At 60.7% G+C, this 22,898-nt stretch overlaps 1 protein-coding gene across 4 annotated transcripts in view; it reads right to left on the bottom strand.

Annotated features, from left to right (window-relative positions):
• The window catches only part of PARVB (parvin beta), a 102,507-nt gene that overhangs the window by 12,865 nt on the left and 66,744 nt on the right, over positions 1-22,898 (bottom strand). For all 4 annotated transcript variants that reach the window (XM_042993493.1, XM_042993491.1, XM_042993494.1 and 1 more), the window contains exons 4-9: positions 21,864-21,966; positions 14,583-14,723; positions 12,892-13,007; positions 9,972-10,030; positions 7,564-7,583; positions 1,828-1,889 (exon numbers count right to left, since the gene is read on the bottom strand). In XM_042993493.1, coding sequence (XP_042849427.1) covers positions 1,828-1,889; positions 7,564-7,583; positions 9,972-10,030; positions 12,892-13,007; positions 14,583-14,723; positions 21,864-21,966 — 501 coding nt within the window. The remainder of the gene's footprint in view (positions 1-1,827; positions 1,890-7,563; positions 7,584-9,971; positions 10,031-12,891; positions 13,008-14,582; positions 14,724-21,863; positions 21,967-22,898) is intronic.

Raw genomic sequence — 22,898 nt, 5'->3', positions numbered from 1 at the left:
GGCGACAAGAGAAATCAAGAGCCAGAGCGAAGCATGTGAAAGACATGAAGGTCTGCTGGGCACAGAGGCAGGCGTGTGGACCGCCCCCCCCCCCGGACCCCCGAGGATGCCAGAGGAGGGAGCCTTTGAGTGGGCGGGGGGAGGGGGCAGGCCGGATGGGAGATGGGAGCGGGGGGTGGGCAGAGCAGGCACCCAGGCCGCGAACACTCCGAGGTCTTCAGGCTGCAGCTGGATGTGACGGGATGGAAGAGAGCAGGAGGGGTGACCCCGGAGAGGGGGGCAGGGTCTCCCGGCTTTTATACTGGGGTACGGGCAGCCTCTAACACGGCCACTCTCGATGTGGGGGTGGGGAAGGGCTGGGCTGGAAGCAGGAAGCTGTCAGGTGTCAGGCAGATAAAAGGATTTGGTCTTGGTCATCACTGGGGTCCCCAGGGCCCCAAACCATGTCCTTTCAAAGAATGAATCAATGGCCTATCTACTGAAAGTCGAACCTTACGCCACATCGTACTCAGCGATAGCTGATACGCTTCGTGCTAGGCCTCTGCTGGACCTGATTATATTCTGCTCTCACAGAGCCCTGGAGAGGGGAGTCCTGCCTTGGCCCTGACAGACGGGGAAACTGAGGTACGGGTTATCGTCTGCCTCAGGTCACGCAGTTGATAGATGGGGCAGCCAGATTTGAATCTCCCTGTGCATCCAGACGGTTCTGTCAGGGTTGCTGGGGGCCAGGTGTGGCAGGGGGAGGGGGGAGGGGCACTGCTCTGAGGCCCCAAGGCAGGCCACTCGTGACCCAAGGATGCTAAGAAGGCTCCGCCCCAGAAGGACCACTGGGATGGTTGTGCCAGCCTTTTGCAAAGTGCTTCCAAGAACTCATAATCTCATGGTCCCAGGCTGGACCGGCATTTTCCAAAAGTGGGCTCCATAGGAATTTAATTTAATGTATTTAACAAAATAAATGGATCAACAGATGTCACTATCGACAAACAAGTTTGGAAAATGCTTCCTACCAAGCCCCCTCTTGGAGAATTCCAATGCACGGCAGCATATCAAAGGCCCTGAGAAGTCCTGCATTAAGAAACCTGTTCTCTCTCCCCCAGGTCAAGGGCAGAAACGATTGCCCCTTGGATTTCACAGGAAGGCGGAAAGCACATCCACCCTCCCGCTGCCTCCTCGAGGGAGGAGTCTGCAGGCGCTCAGAGAACTCCAGTGGGCTGGGTCTCGATTCCTTCTGGGCGAGAACAATCCCTCCTGGCGGATCCCCCTGGAAGCTCATCATTCCCCGGCCCCTGACTCCAGTCTCGGTTCGCACGGTTTGTTCCATATCCAGGGTCTTACGCGCAGGCTGCCTGGGCTGGGGGCGGGGCGGGGAGGGGGCCTGTCCTCGCGCTCCTGCGTGGCGTGGGGGACATGGGCCAAGTGCACGCACAGAGCAGCTCGGCCGGCAAAGGCCTGCCTGCTTACCGGGCAGGTTGGGAATACAGCTTCATGGCAACGAGGCCTGCAAGAGCCAGCAGGTGGACATGCTTGAAAACATTCCCACGTTGAGAAAGAGCCCCGAGTCGGAACGAGGCGCCACACTGGCACTGGCGGGATAATTCACCCGACAGGAGCGGGCGGGGCGGGCAGGAAGACGCCCGGGGAGCGGAGATGTTGAGTTAAAGGTGCTAATTTTATGCACTGTAGTTACGTTTTTGCCTATAATTACACTTCAATCCATGTGGCAAACATTTCAGAGATTGCAAACGTGTTCCCACCTTCTTCCCAGCACCGAGTTCACGCTGTAAAAAAGCCTGGAGACAGAGGGAAAGAGCCCAGCCCAGAGCCTACCTTCTTCACCACGCTGAGCTTGTCCGGGGCGTGGTCAAACAGGGTGTCGAAGGCGTCCCGCTCTGCGTGGACAGGCGAAGGGGAAGAGACACAGGGTGGGGTTCGTGGAAACGCACGGGCCGCCCATCCCCGGGGACCGGGCGGCTTCGGAGCCCGCCTCCCGGGGATGTCCCGCCCCCCTGACTCTCTCTCACCCGCCTAGAATCCCCCTCATTCCCACCAGAGCCCGAGGGCAGGCGCAGATGAGGGACAAAATCAAGGAAAAGATGCTTCCTCTAAGTCACTTTCTGTCTTGCAACATGGAACTCACGGGCGGCACTTGAACACCCGCCCCCATCACATCCTCCGACTCCGGGGATCCTTGTCTGCCTCTCTCTCCCCCCACTCGCCACGCGCACCAGTAAATCTCGCTGGAGCCTCTGAGCGCGTCTCCCCACCAGCCCGGCTACCAGCCCCACGCCTGCCCCACCGCCCTCACGTGGCGGCGGCCTCCTCCTTACCTGGCCTCCCTCCTCTACTCCCAGCCCTCCGATCCCTGCTCCTAGCAGGTGCAGCGAGCCCTTTAAAGGGTAGACTGGGTCATTTCTTGCCCCTCCCGTTCCCTGCCCTGACCGAAACTCTCCAACAGCTTCTTGTCGCTCGCTCCCTCTCCCGTGCCCCACGGGATCCAGCAGGCACAGTCACCCCTCCCCACCCAACACACGCGCCCTCCCTGGCTTCCCGGCCGCTCCTCCATCATAGGCCCACCACAGGGCCTTTGCACCCGCTGTCCACCTGCCATACTTCCTTCAGGTTGCTCTCAGATATCACTCCCCCGGAGAGCCTTCCACGACCATCCACATCTAGAAGAGGGCCCCACACCCGCTCTCTGTCCTCCGACCCTCGTGGGCTGCCTGTAACACTCGATCGCTACTTGAAAGGACGTCTAATGTTTACGTGCCTGCTGGATATTATCTGCTGGACTCTCGACTCCTTGCTGGCTGAAACACCTTTCTCGCTTGTTCCCTGCACTGCCTCAGAGCAAATGAACCAACCAGGAGACCCGGCTCCAGAATCCCTCCCCAGCAATTCTTTGGGGGGGTGTCCCCCTCCGCGGGGACATCTGCAGGGCCTGAGGCAGCCTATTCCCACCCACTTGCCTTCTTCCAGGAGAGCCCTAACCCGCTCTGCTACTCAAGAGCCCAGCCATGCCCTCCACATCAACACAGAATCCGTCTGACGTAAGGCCACTGGAGGCCAGGTCACCATGGCTCTCAATGGATGAGAGGGAGCAGGGCGGGCTGGGGGCCAGGTGCCTGGTTCTAGCCTGTTGCTGCCATGGCAGGGGCCTCATGGAGGCAGGATGGAGCCCGCTGCACCAGGCAGGGAGACTGAGGCCTCAGAGTGGATGCGGGGCTGTGGGGGTTCCCTGGCAGGGTAGAGGGGGAAAGGGAGGAGGGCATCTGGAAGGCCCTGGGGCCCCGACTTCTGTCTTCCAGGAGCCAGCTGTTCCCTGAAGGTGCCTGGGGCAACATATGCTCAGAGGACCCCAGCCAGCAGAGAGGCCCTCTATTACTAGCACGGGCTTGGGGGCAACCCCAGCGCGGCGTTCTGGGGGCTGGGGAGCCCAGCCGGATCAGGTGGGGTGGGAGCAGGAAGTCTCCACTGCCTGTCTGGAGATGGCCGGGAGCCCAGAACCAGAGCTGACCCAGGACCAGCTTCAGGACTGCCCGGCCTGACCCACGGAGGGGGAGAGAGGGAGAAATCAGAAGGCAGGCCGACACCCAAGCCGGCCAGAGAACCAGGTCTCCTGGGGGAGGCGGCCCAGTCCTTCCCCCCCCCGGTCTGGCCCCAAGAGGAAAGCGCTCCAAGTCCAAGGCCGAGGGTGCCGGGAGGCAACTCGCAGCCCAGCCCAGCCCAGGTAGCGACCCCCTCGGCCTCGGGGGTGGGGAGAGGGAAGGTGGGAGGCGAGGAGGAAGGGAGAGATGGAAGGGCTTGTGTGTGCACGTGAGAGTATGTTGTGTACATGAGCACCCATGGGGGGGGGGCGCGTGTGCTTGGGGAGAGGGCCACCCAGTTTCGCCTGCCTAAAAGCCACCAGCAACCAGAGGGCCCGGCCTTGCAGAGGCCCCTCCTCCAGCTCTTCTGTGAAGGCGGCCGGACGTTATTTTTCTAATCCCTTAAGTCAGATTAGGCTCAATACCACAGCCTGCTAAGGAGGGGAAGAGAAAAGCTACATCTTTACAAAGCAAAATACAAACTTTAAATGCAGCTTGAGAAGAACCCTGGGAGCAGAGCAGAGCCTGACGTCAGCCGCGTATATTTAGCTGGGCCACCGCTGGGCTCACGGAGCGAAGGCGTGCAGAGGCGCCACGGGAGGGTGCGGAGGCCTGCCGCCCCTGAGCCACCCCTACCTGCACCGGGGGCACAGGGGCGACACCACACAGCACGGCCGGGCCAGCCTCCGCTGCACCCCTGAGGAAGCCTGGCCTCGGGAATGAAAATAGATCCCATTTCAAATCCCGGACGCCCGACTTCAAAGTCCCCGGACTTTGGGCAAGTTGCTTCCTTCCTACCCGTTTCCTCCTCCGTAAAGTGGGAGTGACGATAGTCCCTACCTCACCTCACGGCTGGAGTAGGAATGAAACAGAGGACAGAGGGACAAGCCCACTGCCTCAGGGCCCCAGCTGCCCTCTTCTGCCCCACCCCAGCCTCATGTCCCTCTGCAGACTCTGGGGACAGTCACAGAGGTAAAGCCCTGGGAGGGGCACAGGCTGGGTGGAGGCAGACGGGGAAACTGAGGTATAGCACAAAGAGAGCGGGAACCCACAAGGAGCCAGAAAGGACACAGAGAGAGGCCAAGTCAACCAGGACACGCCCCTGTCTGTCCGCCCCCCACCCCGCCCCCCCGTGACCCGGCACACAGGCTGAGGGTCACAGTATCACCTGATGCTCTCCTCGCTCCCCCCTTGGTGTTATCAGCCTGGTCCCTGGAGGCCCCCAGGGACAGAGGGCCAGGGGCCTGAGGGAGGCCCCACACAGGAGCCTTGAGGTCGAGCGGGGGTTTGCTGGGACAAGAGGAGGGGGAAGGGCATTCCAGACAGAGGGAACAGAAAGCACAAAGAAGCACAAGAAAGCCAGGGCAGGGTGCAGACAGCGCGGCCTGGGAAGGAGGCTCAGAGGGACTGGGTCCGGCAGGGCGAGGAGCCCCAGAGGGTGGTGACCGGGAGGGGCACAGGTGGCTCGGTCGGGCTGCAGTGGGGGGGAAGGGGGGGGCTCTGTCGGCAGGAAGCGGGGGATGTGAGGAGGAGACGGGGGTAGAGGAGAGCTGCTCCCCTGTCCCAAAGCCCAGGGCAGAGGAGGGGCTGCCGCGGAGGAGAGGCAGCCCGCAAGCCTGTTGCCATGGAGACCAAGCAGCAGCTCCCAGCTCCTCTGGGGAGAAGGGCCTCCCAGCCCACCTCAGCCAGGACAGTGGTGACTCACCAAAGGGGGCCCTGGCGGTGGGGGGGGGGGGGGGGGTAGGGCGACCCCCTTCCTTCCCGAGCTCAGGGCGCCCAGGTGAAAAACAGGTGCTGAACAGGACCCCCCCCCCCGCAAAGCCCAGCGGGCAGACATTAGCCAAGGAGGGTCCACCTGGTATTCTGGAAGCTCCCGGCAGGTCTGCAGCCCAGGGCTGGAGGCTGCAGGGGGATGCACGCTGAGGACGACACAGCTCCAGCCCACAGGATGCTTATAGTTCAAGAGGCCTCGTGTGAAGGCACAGAAGGAGGGCGCCGAGGGCTCCCGGAGTCTGACAGGTAGTGGCAGCTCCCTGGGAGCACCAGCGAGGGGAGCGAAGAGACAGGCTGGGTGGGGGCAGGGCAGTCAGGGAGGGCCTCCTGGGTAGGAGCTGGGGAGTGAGCTGGGGAGTGGGCCGTGGGGGAATCCAGGGGGAGAGCATTCCAAGAGGGCACTGCAAGAGCTGGAGGGTGGGGGTGGGGGGCGTGACAGGAGGCAGACAGGCCGGGGGAGGGAGGAGGCCAGAGAGGAGGCGAGGGGTGTGCGAAGGGGTGGTCTGAGAGGGTCTGGGGGCCACTTCGAGGGCTGTGGCTTTAGCTTAAGCCAAGGTGGGGGGTAAGGAGGAGAGTGAGGGGTTGGGGGGGCGCTTTAGGAAGTATGACTCCAGCTCGAGGGGTGAGCCAGGGACCAGGACCCGGGGGGGGAAGGAGAGTCAGACCTCGGTGGGCCAAGGGCTGTCGGGGACCCCGAGGGTCCCACGGGAGAAGAGCCAGCGGAGGCCCAGCTGCGGCCGAGGTTGCCATCTGGGTACCCAGGGGACCTCGGAGCTTGCGCCAGCAGAAGCCGGAGCTGGGGGCGGAACTAACAGCCTGTCCCCCGCTAATAGCCTGCGTGCACTTCCTAAGCAGGGCGAGCCTATAAAGTAGCATCGACTCCACCAGCTTCTCGTGGTTCCGCGGCCCCTGAAGGCTCACACGCCCCCCGTGTCCACCGGCACAGCAGCCGGGTCCAGTTTTCATACTGTGACACCTGGCCCTTTCCCAAGGCATCACGGTCCTGCACCCCATTTGCGCCATTGGCAGGGTCGCGGGGGCTTCTCGGCCGGGCTCCCACCCCCTCTGCCGAGCAGACTCTCCCCAGGGCCCCCAAACCTCCAACTGGGCCCCCGCCAAACAGGGACGTGACAACGTGCAGAAAATCAAAGACACTTAACAACGGTCTGAAGGGCCCGCTCTTATCGCCTCTATACCTCCCCAGTTCCACGGAGGTCTGAGCCCACACAGGAGTGACAGGGAGGTGACACAAGGGTACACTGTGTCCCCCGCCCAGGCAGCGGGGGCCAAGCTGCCGTGACACGTGTCCGCCCCAGGTGCCCTCGCTGGCCCTGCGGGCTGAGCTCCTCTCACTGTCGCCCTGCTGCCCTCAGCACCGGAGGGTTTCCTTTTCTCTCCCTTCCTTTAAAAAATAATAAAGACATTTAAAAAGGACTGAACTGCTTACTTCAAAAAAAAAAAAAACAGCAAAGACTGGGATTTTCCCCAGGGCAGCTTAAGGCCTACTTAAGAAAGCTTGAGGACGTAACAGCTCCAGGCTCTGAGCTGTCAGCACAGAGCCCGACCCGGGGCTCGAACTCACGAGCCGAGCCGTGAGATCATGTCCGGGGCCGAGGTCGGATGCTTAACCCACGAAGCCCCCCAGGCGCCCCTCCACTTTTCCTTCTAACAGCTGTGCTCCCTGGAGAACATGCGATTTGGGGGTGGAGGGCTTTCTGTTTTGAAATCTTCCCCAAAGCAAGGAGCTTCACTCAGTCGGCCTCTGGCTGCGGCTGAGAAGAAGCTGGGGGCCTCCCACCCCTGAGGGTTCGAACGCCGCCCCAAGCTGTCCTTGTATCTGCCACCTCTTGCTGAGATGAAGACAGGGTTGTGCCATGCTTCCGGAGGGGAGGGGACAGCTCTCCGGGAACGGCCACTGGAAACGCCCCCCGTCCCAGAGAGCACCTGCCACATCCCAGACACCCCCCACCCCCTGCCAGCCCTGTTTCACACGCCACCCCCACCGCGCTCTTATCCCACCGGCCGGTGGCATCTCGGAGAAGCAGACAGACCCCAGGGGGATCCACACGCTCTCCCTCGGAGACCCAGCGCTGCCGACGGGAGGAAACCCCACCGGGTCCTGCCGGCCCTGCCCCCTGCGTGAGCTTCCCGTCACCGCCCCAAAGTGCCCGCGACCCGTGGCCTCCCCACCCCCACACTTACTTACCAAAGCGACCCATCATCATCCTGCAAACAGAACAGAGAGGGAGCCGTCAGAGGGGTCGCTCAGAACGCGGCGTGACGAGGCCACGATGGAGGGAACGCAGAAGTCGCAGCCCCCGCTGCCCCGTTGAGGGGCTTTTTATAAAGAGGTAAATCCTGTTTCGACAGAGTCTCTGCCCCTCTAATTACAAAGGGCAGGTGCTCGGGTGGATTTCTAAATGTCGGCACAAGATCGGCAGCAAACGGCCACCTTTCTTCAAACCATCCCTTCGATGCCATTTGCCATTGGTGGGAAGTTGCATCATGGCAGCGGTTAATAGAACGCTTCAGCAGAAAACGGGTCTCCTGGGGCCGCTGAACCGTAAGCTTTAACGCGCAAGGGTCACCCTGCAGGGAGCAAGCACGCCTCTCGTTCAGGGAGTCACGGAAGAATCCTGAAGAAGCGCAGGCTGGGCCCCGATTCCTGCCTGCAGACGCTGAAGCCACAAGGCACAGAGGCTGGTCCCTCCAGCACGCAGGCCCTCCCCCTGCATCGACCTTCCGGAGAGGCACGGAGGTCCTTATTTCGTCCCCAAGTCCCTCCACGCTCAAGTCCTTTGGCTCTGTCTTACTTAACAAACATTCTCTTGAGCAGTTACTAGGCGCAAGCCATGGAAATAAATAAACACCCCATACCAATAAATGCCATGGCCCTGCCCTCATAAACCCCCATTTCAACACGGCCCATGGGTACCCATGGGCACTAAAAGGAAGCCAGCCACTCCTCTGGGCAACCGCGGAGGGCTTCCCGGAGGAGGTGAGCTCAGCGTGGCCTCTAGAAAAAGAAATGGGAAGAAAGGTAGGAAGCCCAGCCCCGTGAGGACGAGGGACAGATGGAAGGACAGAGGCCTGCCACCCAGGCAGCCCCAACCCCCCCGACTAGATGACGACCTGCCCAGTCTGATCCAGCACTGTCAGCAAATACGGTGCCTGGTGTTTTAAGCCACTTGGTTTCGGGGTGGCTTGCTACCCAATTGTGGATAACTCAGATGCCACCCCCCTCCTCACTCCCCTCAAGCTGCCTTCCTGCGGCTCCCAAACAGGCCGGGCTGCTTGCCATAGGCCCACCAGAGGTGCCAGGCTGGGCACCACGGCCCTTGGCCCGGGTCTCCCCTCTCCCCCTCCCCCCCGCTGCCACGGGCTTGGAACAGACACGCCGCGCATCAGGCCACACATCAGGCCTCCGGGCAGCGACTCCCCAGTTCGCCAGCCCCCATGCCGGGAGTGGTTTCCTGGGTCAGCCTCAAGTTTTGAGAAACCGTCCGTGAATTCGTGACACAGTAATTAATCACTCCGTGAACAGAGCGGGAGGGTTCACCGAGAAGATCAATCTCGACTGTTCTGTTTCATCTGAGACAGGGTTGGTCGAGAGGCACCAACGCAAGTGAATTTTAAAGATCCTTCACGGGGTGTCGTGGGGGCTCCTAAAAGCCACACGCAAAATTTACCATTCGATTTGCTACTTTGAATAGATTTTGAAGCCTTTTAGACTTCTTAAAAATTGCCCTCTGGCTTTCTCTAAGAGGCGAGAGACGGCTCGGCACTCTCTCAAAGGCAAGTTCTAATTCAGACGTGTGGCTCCCTCTCCGACAGAGCGGATGCAGGGACAAGGGGTCCCTAACCATTCTGAACACCTCCTCCCTCCCGCCCCCTCTCTACTTTCTTTAAGATCACCTTCGAAAATAAGGAATAAAAGTCCAAACGCTTTGGAGAATAACTCTGTTCTCACACAGAAAACTTTGAAGACTTTGGCATACCTACCCTACAAAAGCCCCATGTTTCAAGTTCCCCTTTTCCTTTTCTTCCTCGTAAAGAGATCTTGAATGTGATCAGTTACGTTTTTACTTGTTTATTATTCTCTGTGTCTTTCCAGAAACGATTTGGGGCAGCCGAAGTACGTTCTAATTCCCGTACCGCACATTATTTATTTTTCTATCTGGGAGAATTCCTCATTTAAATACCAAACCAGGGGCGCCTGGGTGGCTCAGTCGGTTAAGCGTCAGACTTTGGCTCAGGTCGTGGTCTCACGGTTCGTGGGTTCGAGCCCCACGTGGGGCCCTGTGCTGACAGCTCGGAGCCTGGAGCCTGCTTCAGATTCTGTGTCTCCCTCTCTCTGCCCCTGCCCCACTCACGCTCTCTCTCTCAAAAATAAACATTAAAAATGTTTAAATAAATGCCAAACCAAACTGCTATCTTGCCCTTCCTCACGAGAAAAAAAAAATCTTTGACGAAAGCACACGCAGGACATAAAGCTAGGGCAGGGCTTGCATGAAAATCTCATCCTAAGGCTGGCGGGGGGGGTGGCGGGGGGTGTCGCGCAGAAATCAGCCCCCCGCGTACGTGCGGGTCCCCGGCTCCCACAGGCCCACTTACTCGGTGGTTGTGGTCAGCTCTTCCGTGATGTGGCTGGAATGCAGCAGGCCTTCCCGCTTCTGCAAAGCCCAAAACGAACAGGTAAATATACAAATACGTGGGCAGGCAGAGGGGACGGGAGGAAGGGCATCACTGGCAGGGTGAGTGAGCCGTGTGCAGATGGCCCTGGGGCCGGGAGTCCGCCTGAGGACAGCATCCGAGCCACGCCCACGGCGGGTGGACTGCAGGTGGCCACAGCGGGTGACCCTTTCAGTGGCTGGAAACTGCCCCCTCCCCTCCCCCCAGGCTCTCCACCTTGCGCTGAGAGCTGGCAGCTATGGGGGTCTCAGGGGAAACCCTAGCTCCCGAAGGGATTCCCCGGTGCCGTGCCGCTGGGGGAGTAAGTAAGGGGCACGAGGAACACAACATAGGGAGGTGCACTCGACTGAGGCAGGTGCCCCCCCGCCCAGAAGTCATGTCCATTCGGAACCTCAGAACGTGACCTTGTTTGGAAACTGGGTCTTTGCAGACACAGTTAGTTAGGATGAGGCCATGATGGACTAGGCAGGTCCTAAGTCCAGCATGACTGGAGTCCTTATGAGAGAAAACACACACACACACACACACACACACACACACACACACACACACGGGCACAGAGGGAAGAGGTCATGTGACGACACAGGCAGAGCCTGGGGGGACACATTCACAAGGCCAGAAATGCCGAGGGCTGTCGGAAGTCACCAGAAGCTGGAAGAGAGAAGGAAGGATCCTCCCCTGGAGGCTTCAGAGAGACTGGGGCCCTGCCAACCTCTTGATTAGTAGGACTTCTGGCCTCCGTTACTAACGCAGGCTGCAAGGCTCAGGCTGGTTCCGGTTTTCCGAAGCCATCTGGCCCCTCCGTTACCCTGGGGAGCTCGGCCTTGACCCGGCAGGTGGAAATGCTCCTTCCTGGCATCAGGCGAGGGTCTGTTGTTTCAAACAGCCAGGTCGCGGTATTTTGTTACATACAGCAGACCCTGGGACGTCACCCTGTGCGTGACAGACTTCTCCGAAAGCCCCACGGGTGTGAAGAGGCAGCAATGGTGGGACTGAAGGGGGTGGTGGTAGGAATGGGGGGCAGCCCGCATGTCACGGGACCGCAAGGTGGAGCTCGGGCGGCCAGCCCACCCAACCACCGCGAGCCCCTACTTGGACCCCTCGAGACACGGGGAGCTCCCTTCCTGCTGGCCAACCCACCATGGACACCTCTTGAGAGCTGAGCTCCCCACCCCTTCCCAGCTCGGCCTCCAGGGAACTCTCAAGCAACCAGCATGGGCGGCCATCAGCGGCCTCAGGGCCTCGGCCTGATTCCCAGGAGACTCAGTCCACCGCCTCCCTCCACCGCGGGAGGTTGGAGACACTTCTCTCGCTCACGCGTCCAATGTGTATTAGGCACTTCCTAGGTGCCAGGCCCAGGGCTGAGTACCGGACACGTGAAGCTGAGTATTTCAAAGGTTTATAGCATCCGCTCAGTTCTATGAGGAACTCGCCACAACTCAGAGAAATCAAATGGTCTCCCAAGGCCATGCTGCTATGTAGTGACTGAGACCCTTGTCCTCATCCCTTCCCTCCATGGACCCCCACATTCCTTGCATCTCCCATCTCAGACCGGATAACCGGACGTGGAGGGACAGGCCCCAGGGCCTGGGAGGCAGGCTTCTGAGGCCTGAGGCCAGTCAGTTCCCGGGACCTCCTCTTGATTCACACCCCTTTGGACGTGGCCCTAAGAATCCTTCCGTAACCCTGGTCAGGCAGGAGGCACCAGCAAGGGCTTGCCCGGGTCAGTAAAACTTTCTAAAAACCCAAGAGATTTTCTTGGACCAAAGTGCGGGCCTGAAAGGAAATACCTTGATTACCGAGCTACACGGCACTCGTGGGGCCCCCCGAGTCTGACGGACGCGCCCGCGTGTCCTTGGGAAGCCTTTCCCGGCTGGCTGCCGCGAGTGAACGTCCAGGAGAAGGGCAGCAGGGATGTCTCTGTCTCCATCACCACCACTGACCACAAACATCCCTCCTCGGGAAGCAAGCGGGGCCAAGTGGCAGTGGGTGACCCTCGCCTGATGCCAGAAAGGGGCGTTCCTGCCGGCCGGGTCAAGGCCGAGCTCCGGGGGTAACGGCGGGGTCAGACGGCTTTGGGAGACCGGGGCCGGCCAGAGCCTTGCTGCCCACAGAGAGCAGAGGAGGGCAAGTGTGGAGCTGGGCATCGCAAGTACATAAGCATGCAGACGTCCAGGCCCCGGGCGTTAACCTCATGGGTCTCGTGTCCGGAACCCGAGTGTTTTCCGCGTTCAGCGTCCCCAACAGCCAGTGCGCACAGTAGGTGCTTCATGCACACTTCACAGGACAAGCGCCGAACACAAAGCCACTTGAGGGGTGTCTCCCCTCAAATGCAGGGGACACGGCAGGAAAGGCCCCTCCTCGGTCAGGAGGGCCCTGGCTCCTGCTTCCACGTCTCCAAGTGAAGCAAGAGAATGAACTCCAAGAGAGAGAGCCGGGGAACAAGGGGGATAACGGGGAACAGACCCGGAGAAGCTCTAACCGGGGCATCTGTTCATGCCGCTGGACTCAGCCCTCTCCGGTGAGGAGCAAGCTCGTTCAAGAGAACTGAATTCCAGCTACTTGGCTTTGGAGACAGATGAATGTTCTTTTTTAAAAAGCCTGGAAAATTCAACACGCTCATGCCTCTGAATCCGCCTCCCTCTCCAAATCAGGGCCGCTGGTCCCGCTCCAGTCATTTGGACCAAAGCCAGGGTGAGACACACACTGGGTCAGGCGGGGAGGACAGAAGGTGGCCTCTTAGGGGAAGAAGAAAAGGCAGCAGGAGACCTACGGGAGGCAGCTGGCCTGGCGCCCCTCCCGCGACGCCACGGGCAAGCCCACCGCCCCGTCCCATACTCACCCGCACCACCACCACCTGCACGGACACGTGCTCCGGAAGGCGGATCGGGGCCCGGAAGTGCATGGCCAGGGCGACGAGGAGGTGAAGGATGGCCACCAGGTTCTTCCCGTGAATGGCTGGTCGGGGGAGGGAAGAGGGAGCAGCTATAGACCAGGTGAGGCAGGAGCCCGGAGCCCCGGCCCACAAGGCAACGAAGACGTTGCGTCCAAATGAGACCGCGGAGAACAACCATGGAGAAAACAGCGCGGGCCGCGGAAAAACGATGGTGACGAGCACCCTGTGTTTCTGGTTTCTTTCCTGTCGGCTTAAGGTAACATGTGTAACCACTTTCAAGGGCACGGGTCTGGGGGCTTTTGGGGTTTTTTTGAGAGTGAACACAAGCAGAAGAGGGGCGGAGAGAGAGAGGGAGAGACAGACAGCAAGTGGGAAAGGGGCAGACAGAGAGAGAATCCCAAGCAGGCTCCACTCGATGCAAAGCCTGACCCGAGGCTCGATCCCACAACTCTGGGATCATGACCTGAGCTGAAATCAAGAGCTGGATGCTTAACTGACTGAGGCACCCAGGCACCCCCAAAGCAAGGTATTTTTAAAAGGCGTCAACGGGGCAGTGTGAGAAGGAGACAGAACGGGCAGGAGAGCGAAATTAGCACAAGGGAAGGGGAAAGATAGAGCTTTGCTCCAGCCCTCGGGCCCAGCCGTGGTCACAGTGAGTCCTGAGCAGGACTTCACGGCTTGCAAAACACTCGATTCCCCCCCACCGACGGCCCCCACGACCCGGGAGGTAGGCTGGGGTCTGTGGCGGGTCTCGATGCCAAGAAACCAGGCGCCAGTCTCCTCACCACAGCCTAGAGCTCATCCCTCCGAAGCACAGGGGCCCCTGGTGGCTGCCGGGGGCGGGGGGGGGGGGCCTCTGAGCCGGGCCCTGACTGCCCTGCTGGGGGGACGGCACCTTCTGGCTTCTCTCTCTTTTCTTTAACGTCTTTTTAAAATTTATTTATTTTTGAGAGAGGGACAGAGAGCGCACAAGTGGGAGAGGGGCAGAGAGAGAGAGGGAGGCACAGAATCCGAAGCAGGATCCAGGCTCCAAGAGCCCGACGCGGGGCTCAAACTCGTGAGCTGCGAGGAGATCATGACCTGAGCCGAAGTTGGACGCTTAACCCACTGAGCCCCCCTGGGCGCCCCGGGGCTTCTCTTGCTTCATTTAACCCTTCACCTTTCAGGCTCCGCCTCTAGGCTGGAAATACCGTGAGGTCACCTGCCTGTGGTGCCAGCACGCTCCGGGACATACCCCGGGGGCCGGCGTGATTCCCTTCCCGAGGACCTGCCACAGTGGGTCACGGGTGAAACAGCCCTTTTGGTGCTGGTGCCGCGGGGACCTGGGGTTGGGTCCCTTCCACGAGCCCCACGGAGCTTCTCCGTCTTTCCCCTCCTTCCTCTGCAGGCCGCCCCTGACGCCCCAGACCAGAAACAACTCCTGTCTCCTCTGAAGCACGGGGGACCAAAGGGTAAGACGGGAGACCTCCTCTCTCACCTAGGAGCTGGCTCCCCAGCGTGGGGACGCTGTCCTGTCCCGGCCGCCTCCCATGGGGCAGCGGCCTGAACGGGCTTGGAAAGCGCAGGCCCAGAAGCCCCAGCGAACGACACTGTGGCGAGCCGAGGGGCCGGGCTCTGTGTCCCCCGGGACTACTCACCGTCGACGGTCCACTGGAGCGCCCAGCCGTGGGGCCGCAGCAGGCCGTGCACGGCTTCCAGCACCGTCTGCAGCTTCTGCCTCTGCCCTACCTCGGACTGCGTCACCTCCGCCACGTTCAGCTTGCAGCCGGCCAGCTTTTCTGCAACAGGAAGGGGCAAGAGCAGGAGGCAGGGCGTCAGGGCCACCCGCTCGCCTGGCCGCAGCGGGGACCCTCCTGTGCCGGGGGGGGGGGGGGGGGGGGGGGGGACACGTGGTCCCCGAGCAGCGGGGAGCCGTCAGGAGGTGGACCCCGCAGCTCCGAGCTTCCTAGTCCTTCCTGGGGGAAGGACGCCGGGACGGAAAGGGGGTGTGGGGTTCGAGGGCACAACCTGGGAACGCTCCGTGCACACAAAGTGGAAAAAGCGACTCGAGGGGAAGCAGGGGGCTGACGTGCAGGGAGGGAGCTGGAGCCCAGGAGGCCGTGCGGTGGCCTCAGGCGGGAAGGGGGCTCCGAGGAAGAACGCAGAGGGTCTCGGATGTGGCCTTCTGCCTCCCCGCGCTCATGGTCCCCTTCTTGTTTCTCTGACATCCGGACGCCGCGTCGGGACCACGAGACGCTCCCAGGTACCGCCGCTACCTCGTCACCCACGGGGAGCGGGGAGCAACCCGGCGGAGCCAGACAAGACCGGCCACCTGGAGGTGGGGGACTGACCCCGAGCCCGGCCTCAGCCACGGGCCCCCTCCACGTCCCCGCCTGCTAAGGCGTGGGTGTCTCCGGACGGGGCTCCTCCGGGAAGCAACAGCAGCGGCACCGCAGGGGCAGAGGCACCTGGGGGCCGGGGGGCGGCTGCCGGCCGTGGCACCGACGGGAGGGGGGCAGCGTAAAAGCCGTGCAGTCCAGGCTGGTCTCAGTGGTCCCCGCAGAGCCCTGGGCTCAGCATTGGCTCTGGAGGCCCCGCTGTTTCAACGTCCTCTCCCCAGGGCCTCTCCTCCCTCGAAGAGAACAAACGCAAGCACTCTGGATGCTCCCTCCAGGATGATGTTATACAGCAATGCCTGCGGGGCTTGGGACATGCCCTCCCTCCTCCTCCCTCCTCCTCCCTCCCTCCCTTCCTCCTTCCTTCCTCCCTCCCTTCTTCTTCCTTCCTCCCTTCCTTCCTCCTTCCTTCCTTCCTCCCTTCCTTCCTCCCTCCCTTCTTCTTCCTTCCTCCCTTCCTTCCTCCTTCCTTCCTTCCTTCCTCCCTCCCTCCCTCCTTCTCCCTCCCTTCCTTCCTCCCTTCTTCCCTCCCTCCTCCCTCTCTCCCTCCTCCCTCCCTTCCTTCCTTCCTGCTTTCCTTCCTTCCTTCCTCCCCCCCTGCTTCCTTCCTTCCTCCCTCCCTTCCTGCTTTCCTTCCTTGCTTCCTCCCTCCCTTCCTCCTTCCTTCCTCCCTCCCTTCTTCTTCCTTCCTCCCTCCCTTCCTCCTTCCTTCCTTCCTCCTCCCTCCTCCCTCCTTCCTCGCTTCCTCCCTCCCTCCTCCTCCCTCCCTACTTCCTTCCTGCTGTCCTTCCTTCCTCCCTCCCTCCCTTCCTCCTTCCCTCCCTTCCTCCCTCCTTCCTTCCTGCTTTCCTTCCTTGCTTCCTCCCTCCCTTCCTCCTTCCTTCCTCCCTCCCTGCTTCCTTCCTCCCTCCCTCCCTTCCTTTCTCCCTCCTTCCTTTCTGCTTTCCTTCCTTCCTTTCTTCCCTCCCTTCTTTCCCTCCCTCTCTGCTTCCTCCCCTCCTCCCTCCCTCCTCCCTGCTTTCCTTCCTTCATTCCTTTCTTCCCTCCCTCCCTGCTTCCTCCCATCCTCCCTGTCTCCTTCCCTTCCTCTCTCCCTCTCTTCCCTTCTGCCCACCTACCCACCTCCCTCCCTTCATCAGCTCACAATATGAGCACCTTCTGTGTGCCAGGCACTGTCCTGGGGCTAGGTGCAGCACAGACCAGAGAGCTCTCTAGTGGGAAGGCACCACATCTAAGTAACATCAGGTTGGCAGCGGTGAGCACTAAAAACCAAACAAAACTTTGCTGCAGGGGATGGGTCCCCATTTATATATTTTGATGTCCCTCCGCATCTAGTAGGTCCTGGCTGAATAACCCACAGCTGTCTGTCTGCATGATCACCCCGAAAATACACAGCAGCCCCCCTCCCAGGTGTTACAGGGTGGAGCAGGGGATCCTGGGGAAGGAGGGAGGGTTACAGAGCTGTGTGGTCTGAGAGCCTCGCCCACCAGAAGGGCACCCAGCACACCTCCGCCGTCAGCTCTGCCAGCCGACCCTGCAGACTGAACGCGGCTGTGGTACCCGGCGGGGGGGGTGGGGGGGGGGTAGTGATGGAGACGGGAAGGGACCTGTGCTAGCTCGTTAGGGCTGCAATTCTAGAACACCACAGACCCGGGACTTAGGCAGTGAAAATGTCCGTGCTCGCAATCCTGGAGGATGAAAGCCTGAGATCAGGGGGTGGACAGAGCTGGCTTCTCCTGAGGCCCCTCTCCTTGGCCTGCAGACAGGCCGCTTCTCGCTGTGTCCTCACATGGGTTTCCCCCCTCCCGCCCCCACCATGTGTCCTTGTCCCTATCTCCTTAAAGGGACACCAGCCATACGGGTTTAGGGTCTACCCCCAAGGACCTCGTTTTAACTTAATGACCTCTAGAAAGACCCAGTCTCCATTCGAGGACCTGGGGGTTAGGACTTCAACTTATGGATTCTGGGGGACACAATTCAGCCCAAGACAGGACCCGAGGAGGCTGGCTACGGCTGGGTGCTGCCTGCGGCTGTCCTGGAGGGCTCTGCCCCGTGGGACAGAATAAAACATCTGGCTGCCGGCATTTCCAGGCATCACTCTGCCTACGGACGGGCTGCGGGGGCGGCTCAGGGCTGTGCGGCGGCCAGGACCTGCCTTCAGAGCACAGAAAGGGACGGAGGAAGGGGAGGGCGGATTCTCGGATGCGACAGGCAAACGGGGGTGATGCTGAACGCAGGGCCGTGGACACTCCTTATGCCGGAAGGGCCTGCCTTTTGCAAGGAGAAGGGAGTGCCCGGAGTCAGAAGCAGGACAGGAGCCAGCCGGGGAGCCCCCGGGACCCCAGCGTGGGCACCCTCCCTCTGCCCACAGAAGGTCCACCCGCAGAAGAGTCACATCCACCAAAACCTGCCACCTGGCAGGGTCAGCAGCTGCCTCAGAGTCTGCTCCCAAGAAGAGGGACACGTCTGGGGTCCTGCCAATGACTTGCACTTGGTGATCTCACAAGGCCCAACCCAGTCTGCGTCCTCACAGCCACTCCCGTCTCCCCGAATCACCTTCTCCTCTACCCGTCCCTCCCGAACACGGTGCCTGCCTGGCACCTCCACCCTCATGGCTGGACCCTTCAGACCCCTCTCCGGGGCCCCTCCGCTTCCCGACCCCTTCCCGACCGCCCGGGGCCCAGGCCTCTGACTTCTCCTCTCTCTAGACGCACAGAAGTCAGCTTTGGCCTTGGCGCTCGGCCACAAACTCCTCCTGGCTTTGGCTTCTGCCTTTGGACAGCGAGCCGAATGTCTCGTCTACACTCCCGATAGGACTCCTGGTGTCCCGGGCTCAGGGGCCATGTGATCCCACGGGTGACGTCATCAGCGATACAACCGGGCGAGACACGCTGATTTCCTGTTAATACCTGAATATTCTCTCCCTTTGTTCTTTTCCTCAGAGGAGCGTGTCAAACCGTCTGCTTGACACACGGGAGAAAAGATCTTCCAATGGGAAGGGAGGGCGTCTGCTCCGTGATAAAAAAGGCTGCCAGAGCCAGAGTGAGCCTCATGTCAGTCTGTAGGCGGTCACCTACGTAGCAGGCGGTCCCACAGAGGCTCCAGACCCATGGCTGCACCCGCTGGGGCCACCGGAAGACGGGGACCCAAAGGACATGCCTTGCGGGGCGAGAATCCTTACCAGACACCTGCTCTACAGACGCCCCGTCACTCACCACCAGGGAGGCACCAGCATCCTTCGTGAGCAGCCAAGGCTGAAATGTGGATGCAAATTCACCGCCTGTCCCGGGATCCGGACACAGGGTACCGCGGCCACCCTGCTAACACGAAGGCTTAGGACACGTTTTTTGAGCAATTGGGAGAATGAAGCCACAGATACGTGCAAAAGAACCAGAAAGAAAAAATCTAAGGGAGTATAATACTCTTGAGTCTGCTTCTGAAAACGCTAGGAGGCATCTCCCCCTGGTCAGGGCACTGTTTCAATAACAGCATCACCCACAGCCAATTCTTTGGGTCCGAGAGCCAAAGGGGAGCCAGGTCTTTGCCACGGATGAGGAGGGCAGCTGGTGACACGTCGGAAGGCTGCTCGCACCCGGTGTCAGCCTAAGATCCGTGGGCTCCCGCCCCTTCTCTGTTGAAAAGGAGTGTCTGCCATCACGTATTTCTAGTTTAGTGACCCCGAGGACAATGCAGTCCCGGACAGTGCTGAGGGTGACCCTGAGAATGACCCTATCAACACGACGATCCAACACATTAAAATTCTGGGGCACCTGGGTGTTTCAGGCAGTTAAGCATCCAACTCTTGGCTTCTGCTCAGGTCATGATCTCGCGGTTCATGGGTTCGAGCCCCACGTGGGGCTCTGCGTGGACAGCCTGCTCTCTCTCTCTCTGCCTCTCACCCACTCATGCACACATGTAGGCGCGCTCCTCTCTCTCTCTCAAAAATAAACATTTTTTAAATAAATGAAAATAAATAAAACATCAAAATTCTGACACTGTTTCCTATTCACGTACAATTTGCATACAGCATTATATTAGTTTCACGTGTACAATACAAGGGTTCAACCGGACCAATCTTTAAACATTTCTTAAATGTTTACTTATTCTTTCATAAATAGGGAGAATGTGCGCACAAGGGCGGGGCAGAGAGAGAGACAGAGCATCAAGCAGGCTCTGCCCTGTCAGCACAGAGCCCAACGCAGGGCTTGAACTCACAAACCACTGCGAGACGGTGACCTGAGCTGAGATCAAGAGGCGGATGCTTAATTAACCAGCTGAGCCAGCCAGGCAACTCCCACCCCCAACATCTTTAATAATCAACTTGTGATCATTATTAACAATCCCGGTAACATTTCAGATTTATTCTTGGACCGCAGAAGTCATTCTAAGACGCGGATCCTTGGCTCAGCCAAATACCTATGAACTCTCGGCCGCACGGCATCCAGCCAAATCACAAATCCGAACACCCTCTCCAGGAGAGGCCATCGGATTCCACGGTGTTAAACATCACCGGCCGCCGACTCAGGGAGGACGGGCCCCCACCGAGGTAAAGCCACCTCCTCGTCCCCCACCCACCTCGCTATTCCCAAGGGGCTCCTCGTTCACCGGGTGCTCAGAACACAAACCTGGCTGTCGGCCTTGACTCCTCCAACACACCCTCCCGGGGTCCACACCTCCACCCCAGTCTCAGCCTCTTTATCTGAGGCCCAGGCTGTCCTAACAGCGTTCTGACTATCTCAGCTCCTACCCCTGCCCCCCGCCCCCTCCATTCTATTCTGTACACAGAAGCCCAGGTGGCTTTTTAAAACCCTTAACTCAGATCGTGTCACGGCCCTGCTCAAAACCTCCAGTGGCTCCCTGTCACTTGCAATAAAAGCCTTTGTCCACCAGAGCTGCATGTGATCTGGTTTTATCCAGGCCCCCACCCCCTCCCCCCACGACTCTGGGCTTTAAATGCTACGGCCTCTTCCTCACCTCAGAGTCTCGGCCTGGAATGTTCTTCTGAGGCTGGCTGTGCAGACGCCGGCTCAGACGTCCAATCTCCAGAGGGGCTGCCCCCACCGCCCGGCCCCTCTCTGCCCCACGACCCTCTGGCTTCCTTCCTTGCCCTTGGCCACTCTCTTAAAGCGTCTGTTTGCGACCCATGATATTTCTCTTTCTTCCCTCTGCCAGAATGTAGGGGGACAGCTGGGCGAGGGGGACCCCCTCCCTCTTGCTACCACTGCGTCCCCAGAGCCTAGATCCACACCTGCCACACGATGAAACGTTGCCCAACAGAGGAATGACCAAAACAAACATGACAAAGGTACTTTCTGAGGGCAAAGTGGATAAGGACACGACACGGGGGCCATCGATCGTGCGCCCTCCGCGCGGGTTACTGGGGTGGTTCCCTCCTCCCAGCCCCCGCAGGGTTCCCTCCAATCAGAGGGTCCCCGAGAGCGGCCACGCACAGAGGGCGCAAGCCCCGCCCAGGGACGCCCCGCCCAGGGACGCCCCGCCCGCCCGAGGAAGGGTCCTCCCTCCCTGGGCGCCCTCCCCTGAGCGGCGGTCCCCAGGCCCTGCAGCTGTCAAGTCTCTGGTACGACAACGGGGAGAAATGCGGTCCCAGGGCAGCTGGGAGCCCAGGCAGCAGGCCGACAGGCCCCCCCCCCGGATGCTGGGGGCTCAGGATTTGCTCTTGACCTCTAGGAAGTGTGTTATCCACATACAAGGGGACACTGTGTCTTTGAGGCCACCTCACAGGGTGTTCGGGGACCCCCAAAACACATCAGAGCGCCCTGAAGCCGAGGGACCCTTCCGGCGTCTTGGGGGGGGGGAGGGGAGGACCCAGACACACAGTCCTTTCACTTCCGGCAAAAGGAGCCCACAGCCCCTGTGGTGACGAAAGGGCAGGGTCCACACCTAGAAACCGTGGCCCTGCCGCTCACAGGAGCTGGGGGACTCGACGGCCCCCGCGCTTGCTTTCGGCGCTTTGTCTTTGTTTTAACCACCACTCGCTGGCGGGAGACGCGTGCCAGGCGCCCTGCATCCGTCGCTTCGGTGCGGGACTCCCGCTGGCCCCAGCCGACAGCGGTCACCACCCGCACCCCACACCCGTCTGCCCCCCAGGGCACAGCCCACTCACACAGTATCTGCTGGGGACCCGGCCCCTCGGCCACCCACCCACCCACCCGGAACGAGCCGGCACAGGTCTCACCGTTGGGACGAGAGAGCACGCGAGGCCACCAGGAGGGCTGACCGGCACAGGAAGGGGTGATGCTCTTGCCCCATTTCCCTGCCCCCCCCCCCAACCCACAGGACTGCTCTGGAAGCCTTGTGTGGCCTGCTGCAGCCCCGAGGCTGGGGGCTCTGGCGGAATGCCCACCGTGGACATGATCAGAGAGCAGGCGGCCCGGGAGCCACCGCCGAGGAGCGTGGGCTCAGGGCTGCGGCTCTAAGGCTCTCGGCACGTGTGACCCGTGCTGCCCTGTGGGAATCGAGCCCCGGTCCCGGCCCCGGGACCGCCCTGCTGTGGCCCTGTGCTGGGCACGCCCGAGGACTCACCCAAGAGCTTCTGCAGCACCTGGCCGTCGTAAAGGTCCTCCTCTAGCTGCTTCACGATGATCCTCTCCTCCACCAGCACGTCGTTGACCCAGTCGATGAGAACCTGGGGGCAAGCAGTGTTATGGCCTCACCCGCCATGCCACGTGGACCAGGGCGATGACTGGGCAAGCCCAGAGCTGAAGGCGGCTGGACACCGAGACGGACACGCCCCGGCACAGCGGCCGGGGGGCAGGATGGGAAAGGCCCATCTCCCGGCCCCCCCAACACCTCCTGGGCTGCCAGACTTCCCGTGGGACTTCATGAGAGGACGGGCAGGGGGCGGCCACCACGGTGGCCATGGACGTCCTCCTGGCAGGAACTTGGGTACATGGGGAAACTCTCAGCAAAAGGAAAGGATGAACTCGTTCACCGTGGCTTGGAGGAGGAGGGATTACACGAGGAATATCAGCGGCTCTGTCCCGCGTGGCCCGCGGCCATAAAATGTCCATCCCTCCTCTCCCAAAGGATCTGCAGCTCGTGTCAGCCTGAGCCTAAGGCCGTGGAGAGAAGGGGGTCCCCTATGGCCCGTTCCTGACAGGCTCTGAGCAACTCCCGTCCTTCTCAACGGCTTTCCTGAGACCGAATTCGCACGCCACACAGTTCACCCTCCGAAAGTGTGCGATTCGGCGGCTTTTAATCTGCTCGCAGGATCATGCAACCATCACCACTGTTAACTGGAGACCAGCTTCCTCGCCCCAAAGAAACCCCGCGCCCAGGAGCAGGCACCCCCTACCCGCCCCTTCCAACCACGCAGCTGTTTTCTCTCAGGGTTTGCCTATTCTGGGTATTTCACACAAACGGATTTCATGTAAATTACATGCCAGTATCATATGTGAACTTTTGTGTCTTGCTCCTCTCACTGGGCAGGCTGTTTCCAAAGCTCATCCGCGGCGACGCTCGCGCCACATTTTTGGCTTCGCTGAGTGATGGCCTTGTGATGTGGGCGTACCAGTCCCCACGGGGACCCGCGCTCTTTCCTTCAGGCCAGCCTTCCGC

This window comes from Panthera tigris, chromosome B4 (genome assembly GCF_018350195.1).
Source record: "Panthera tigris isolate Pti1 chromosome B4, P.tigris_Pti1_mat1.1, whole genome shotgun sequence".
NCBI lineage: Eukaryota > Metazoa > Chordata > Mammalia > Carnivora > Felidae > Panthera > Panthera tigris.
The sequence above is the reverse complement of the archived record's forward strand: the minus strand, read 5'-3'. Positions and strand labels throughout refer to the sequence as shown.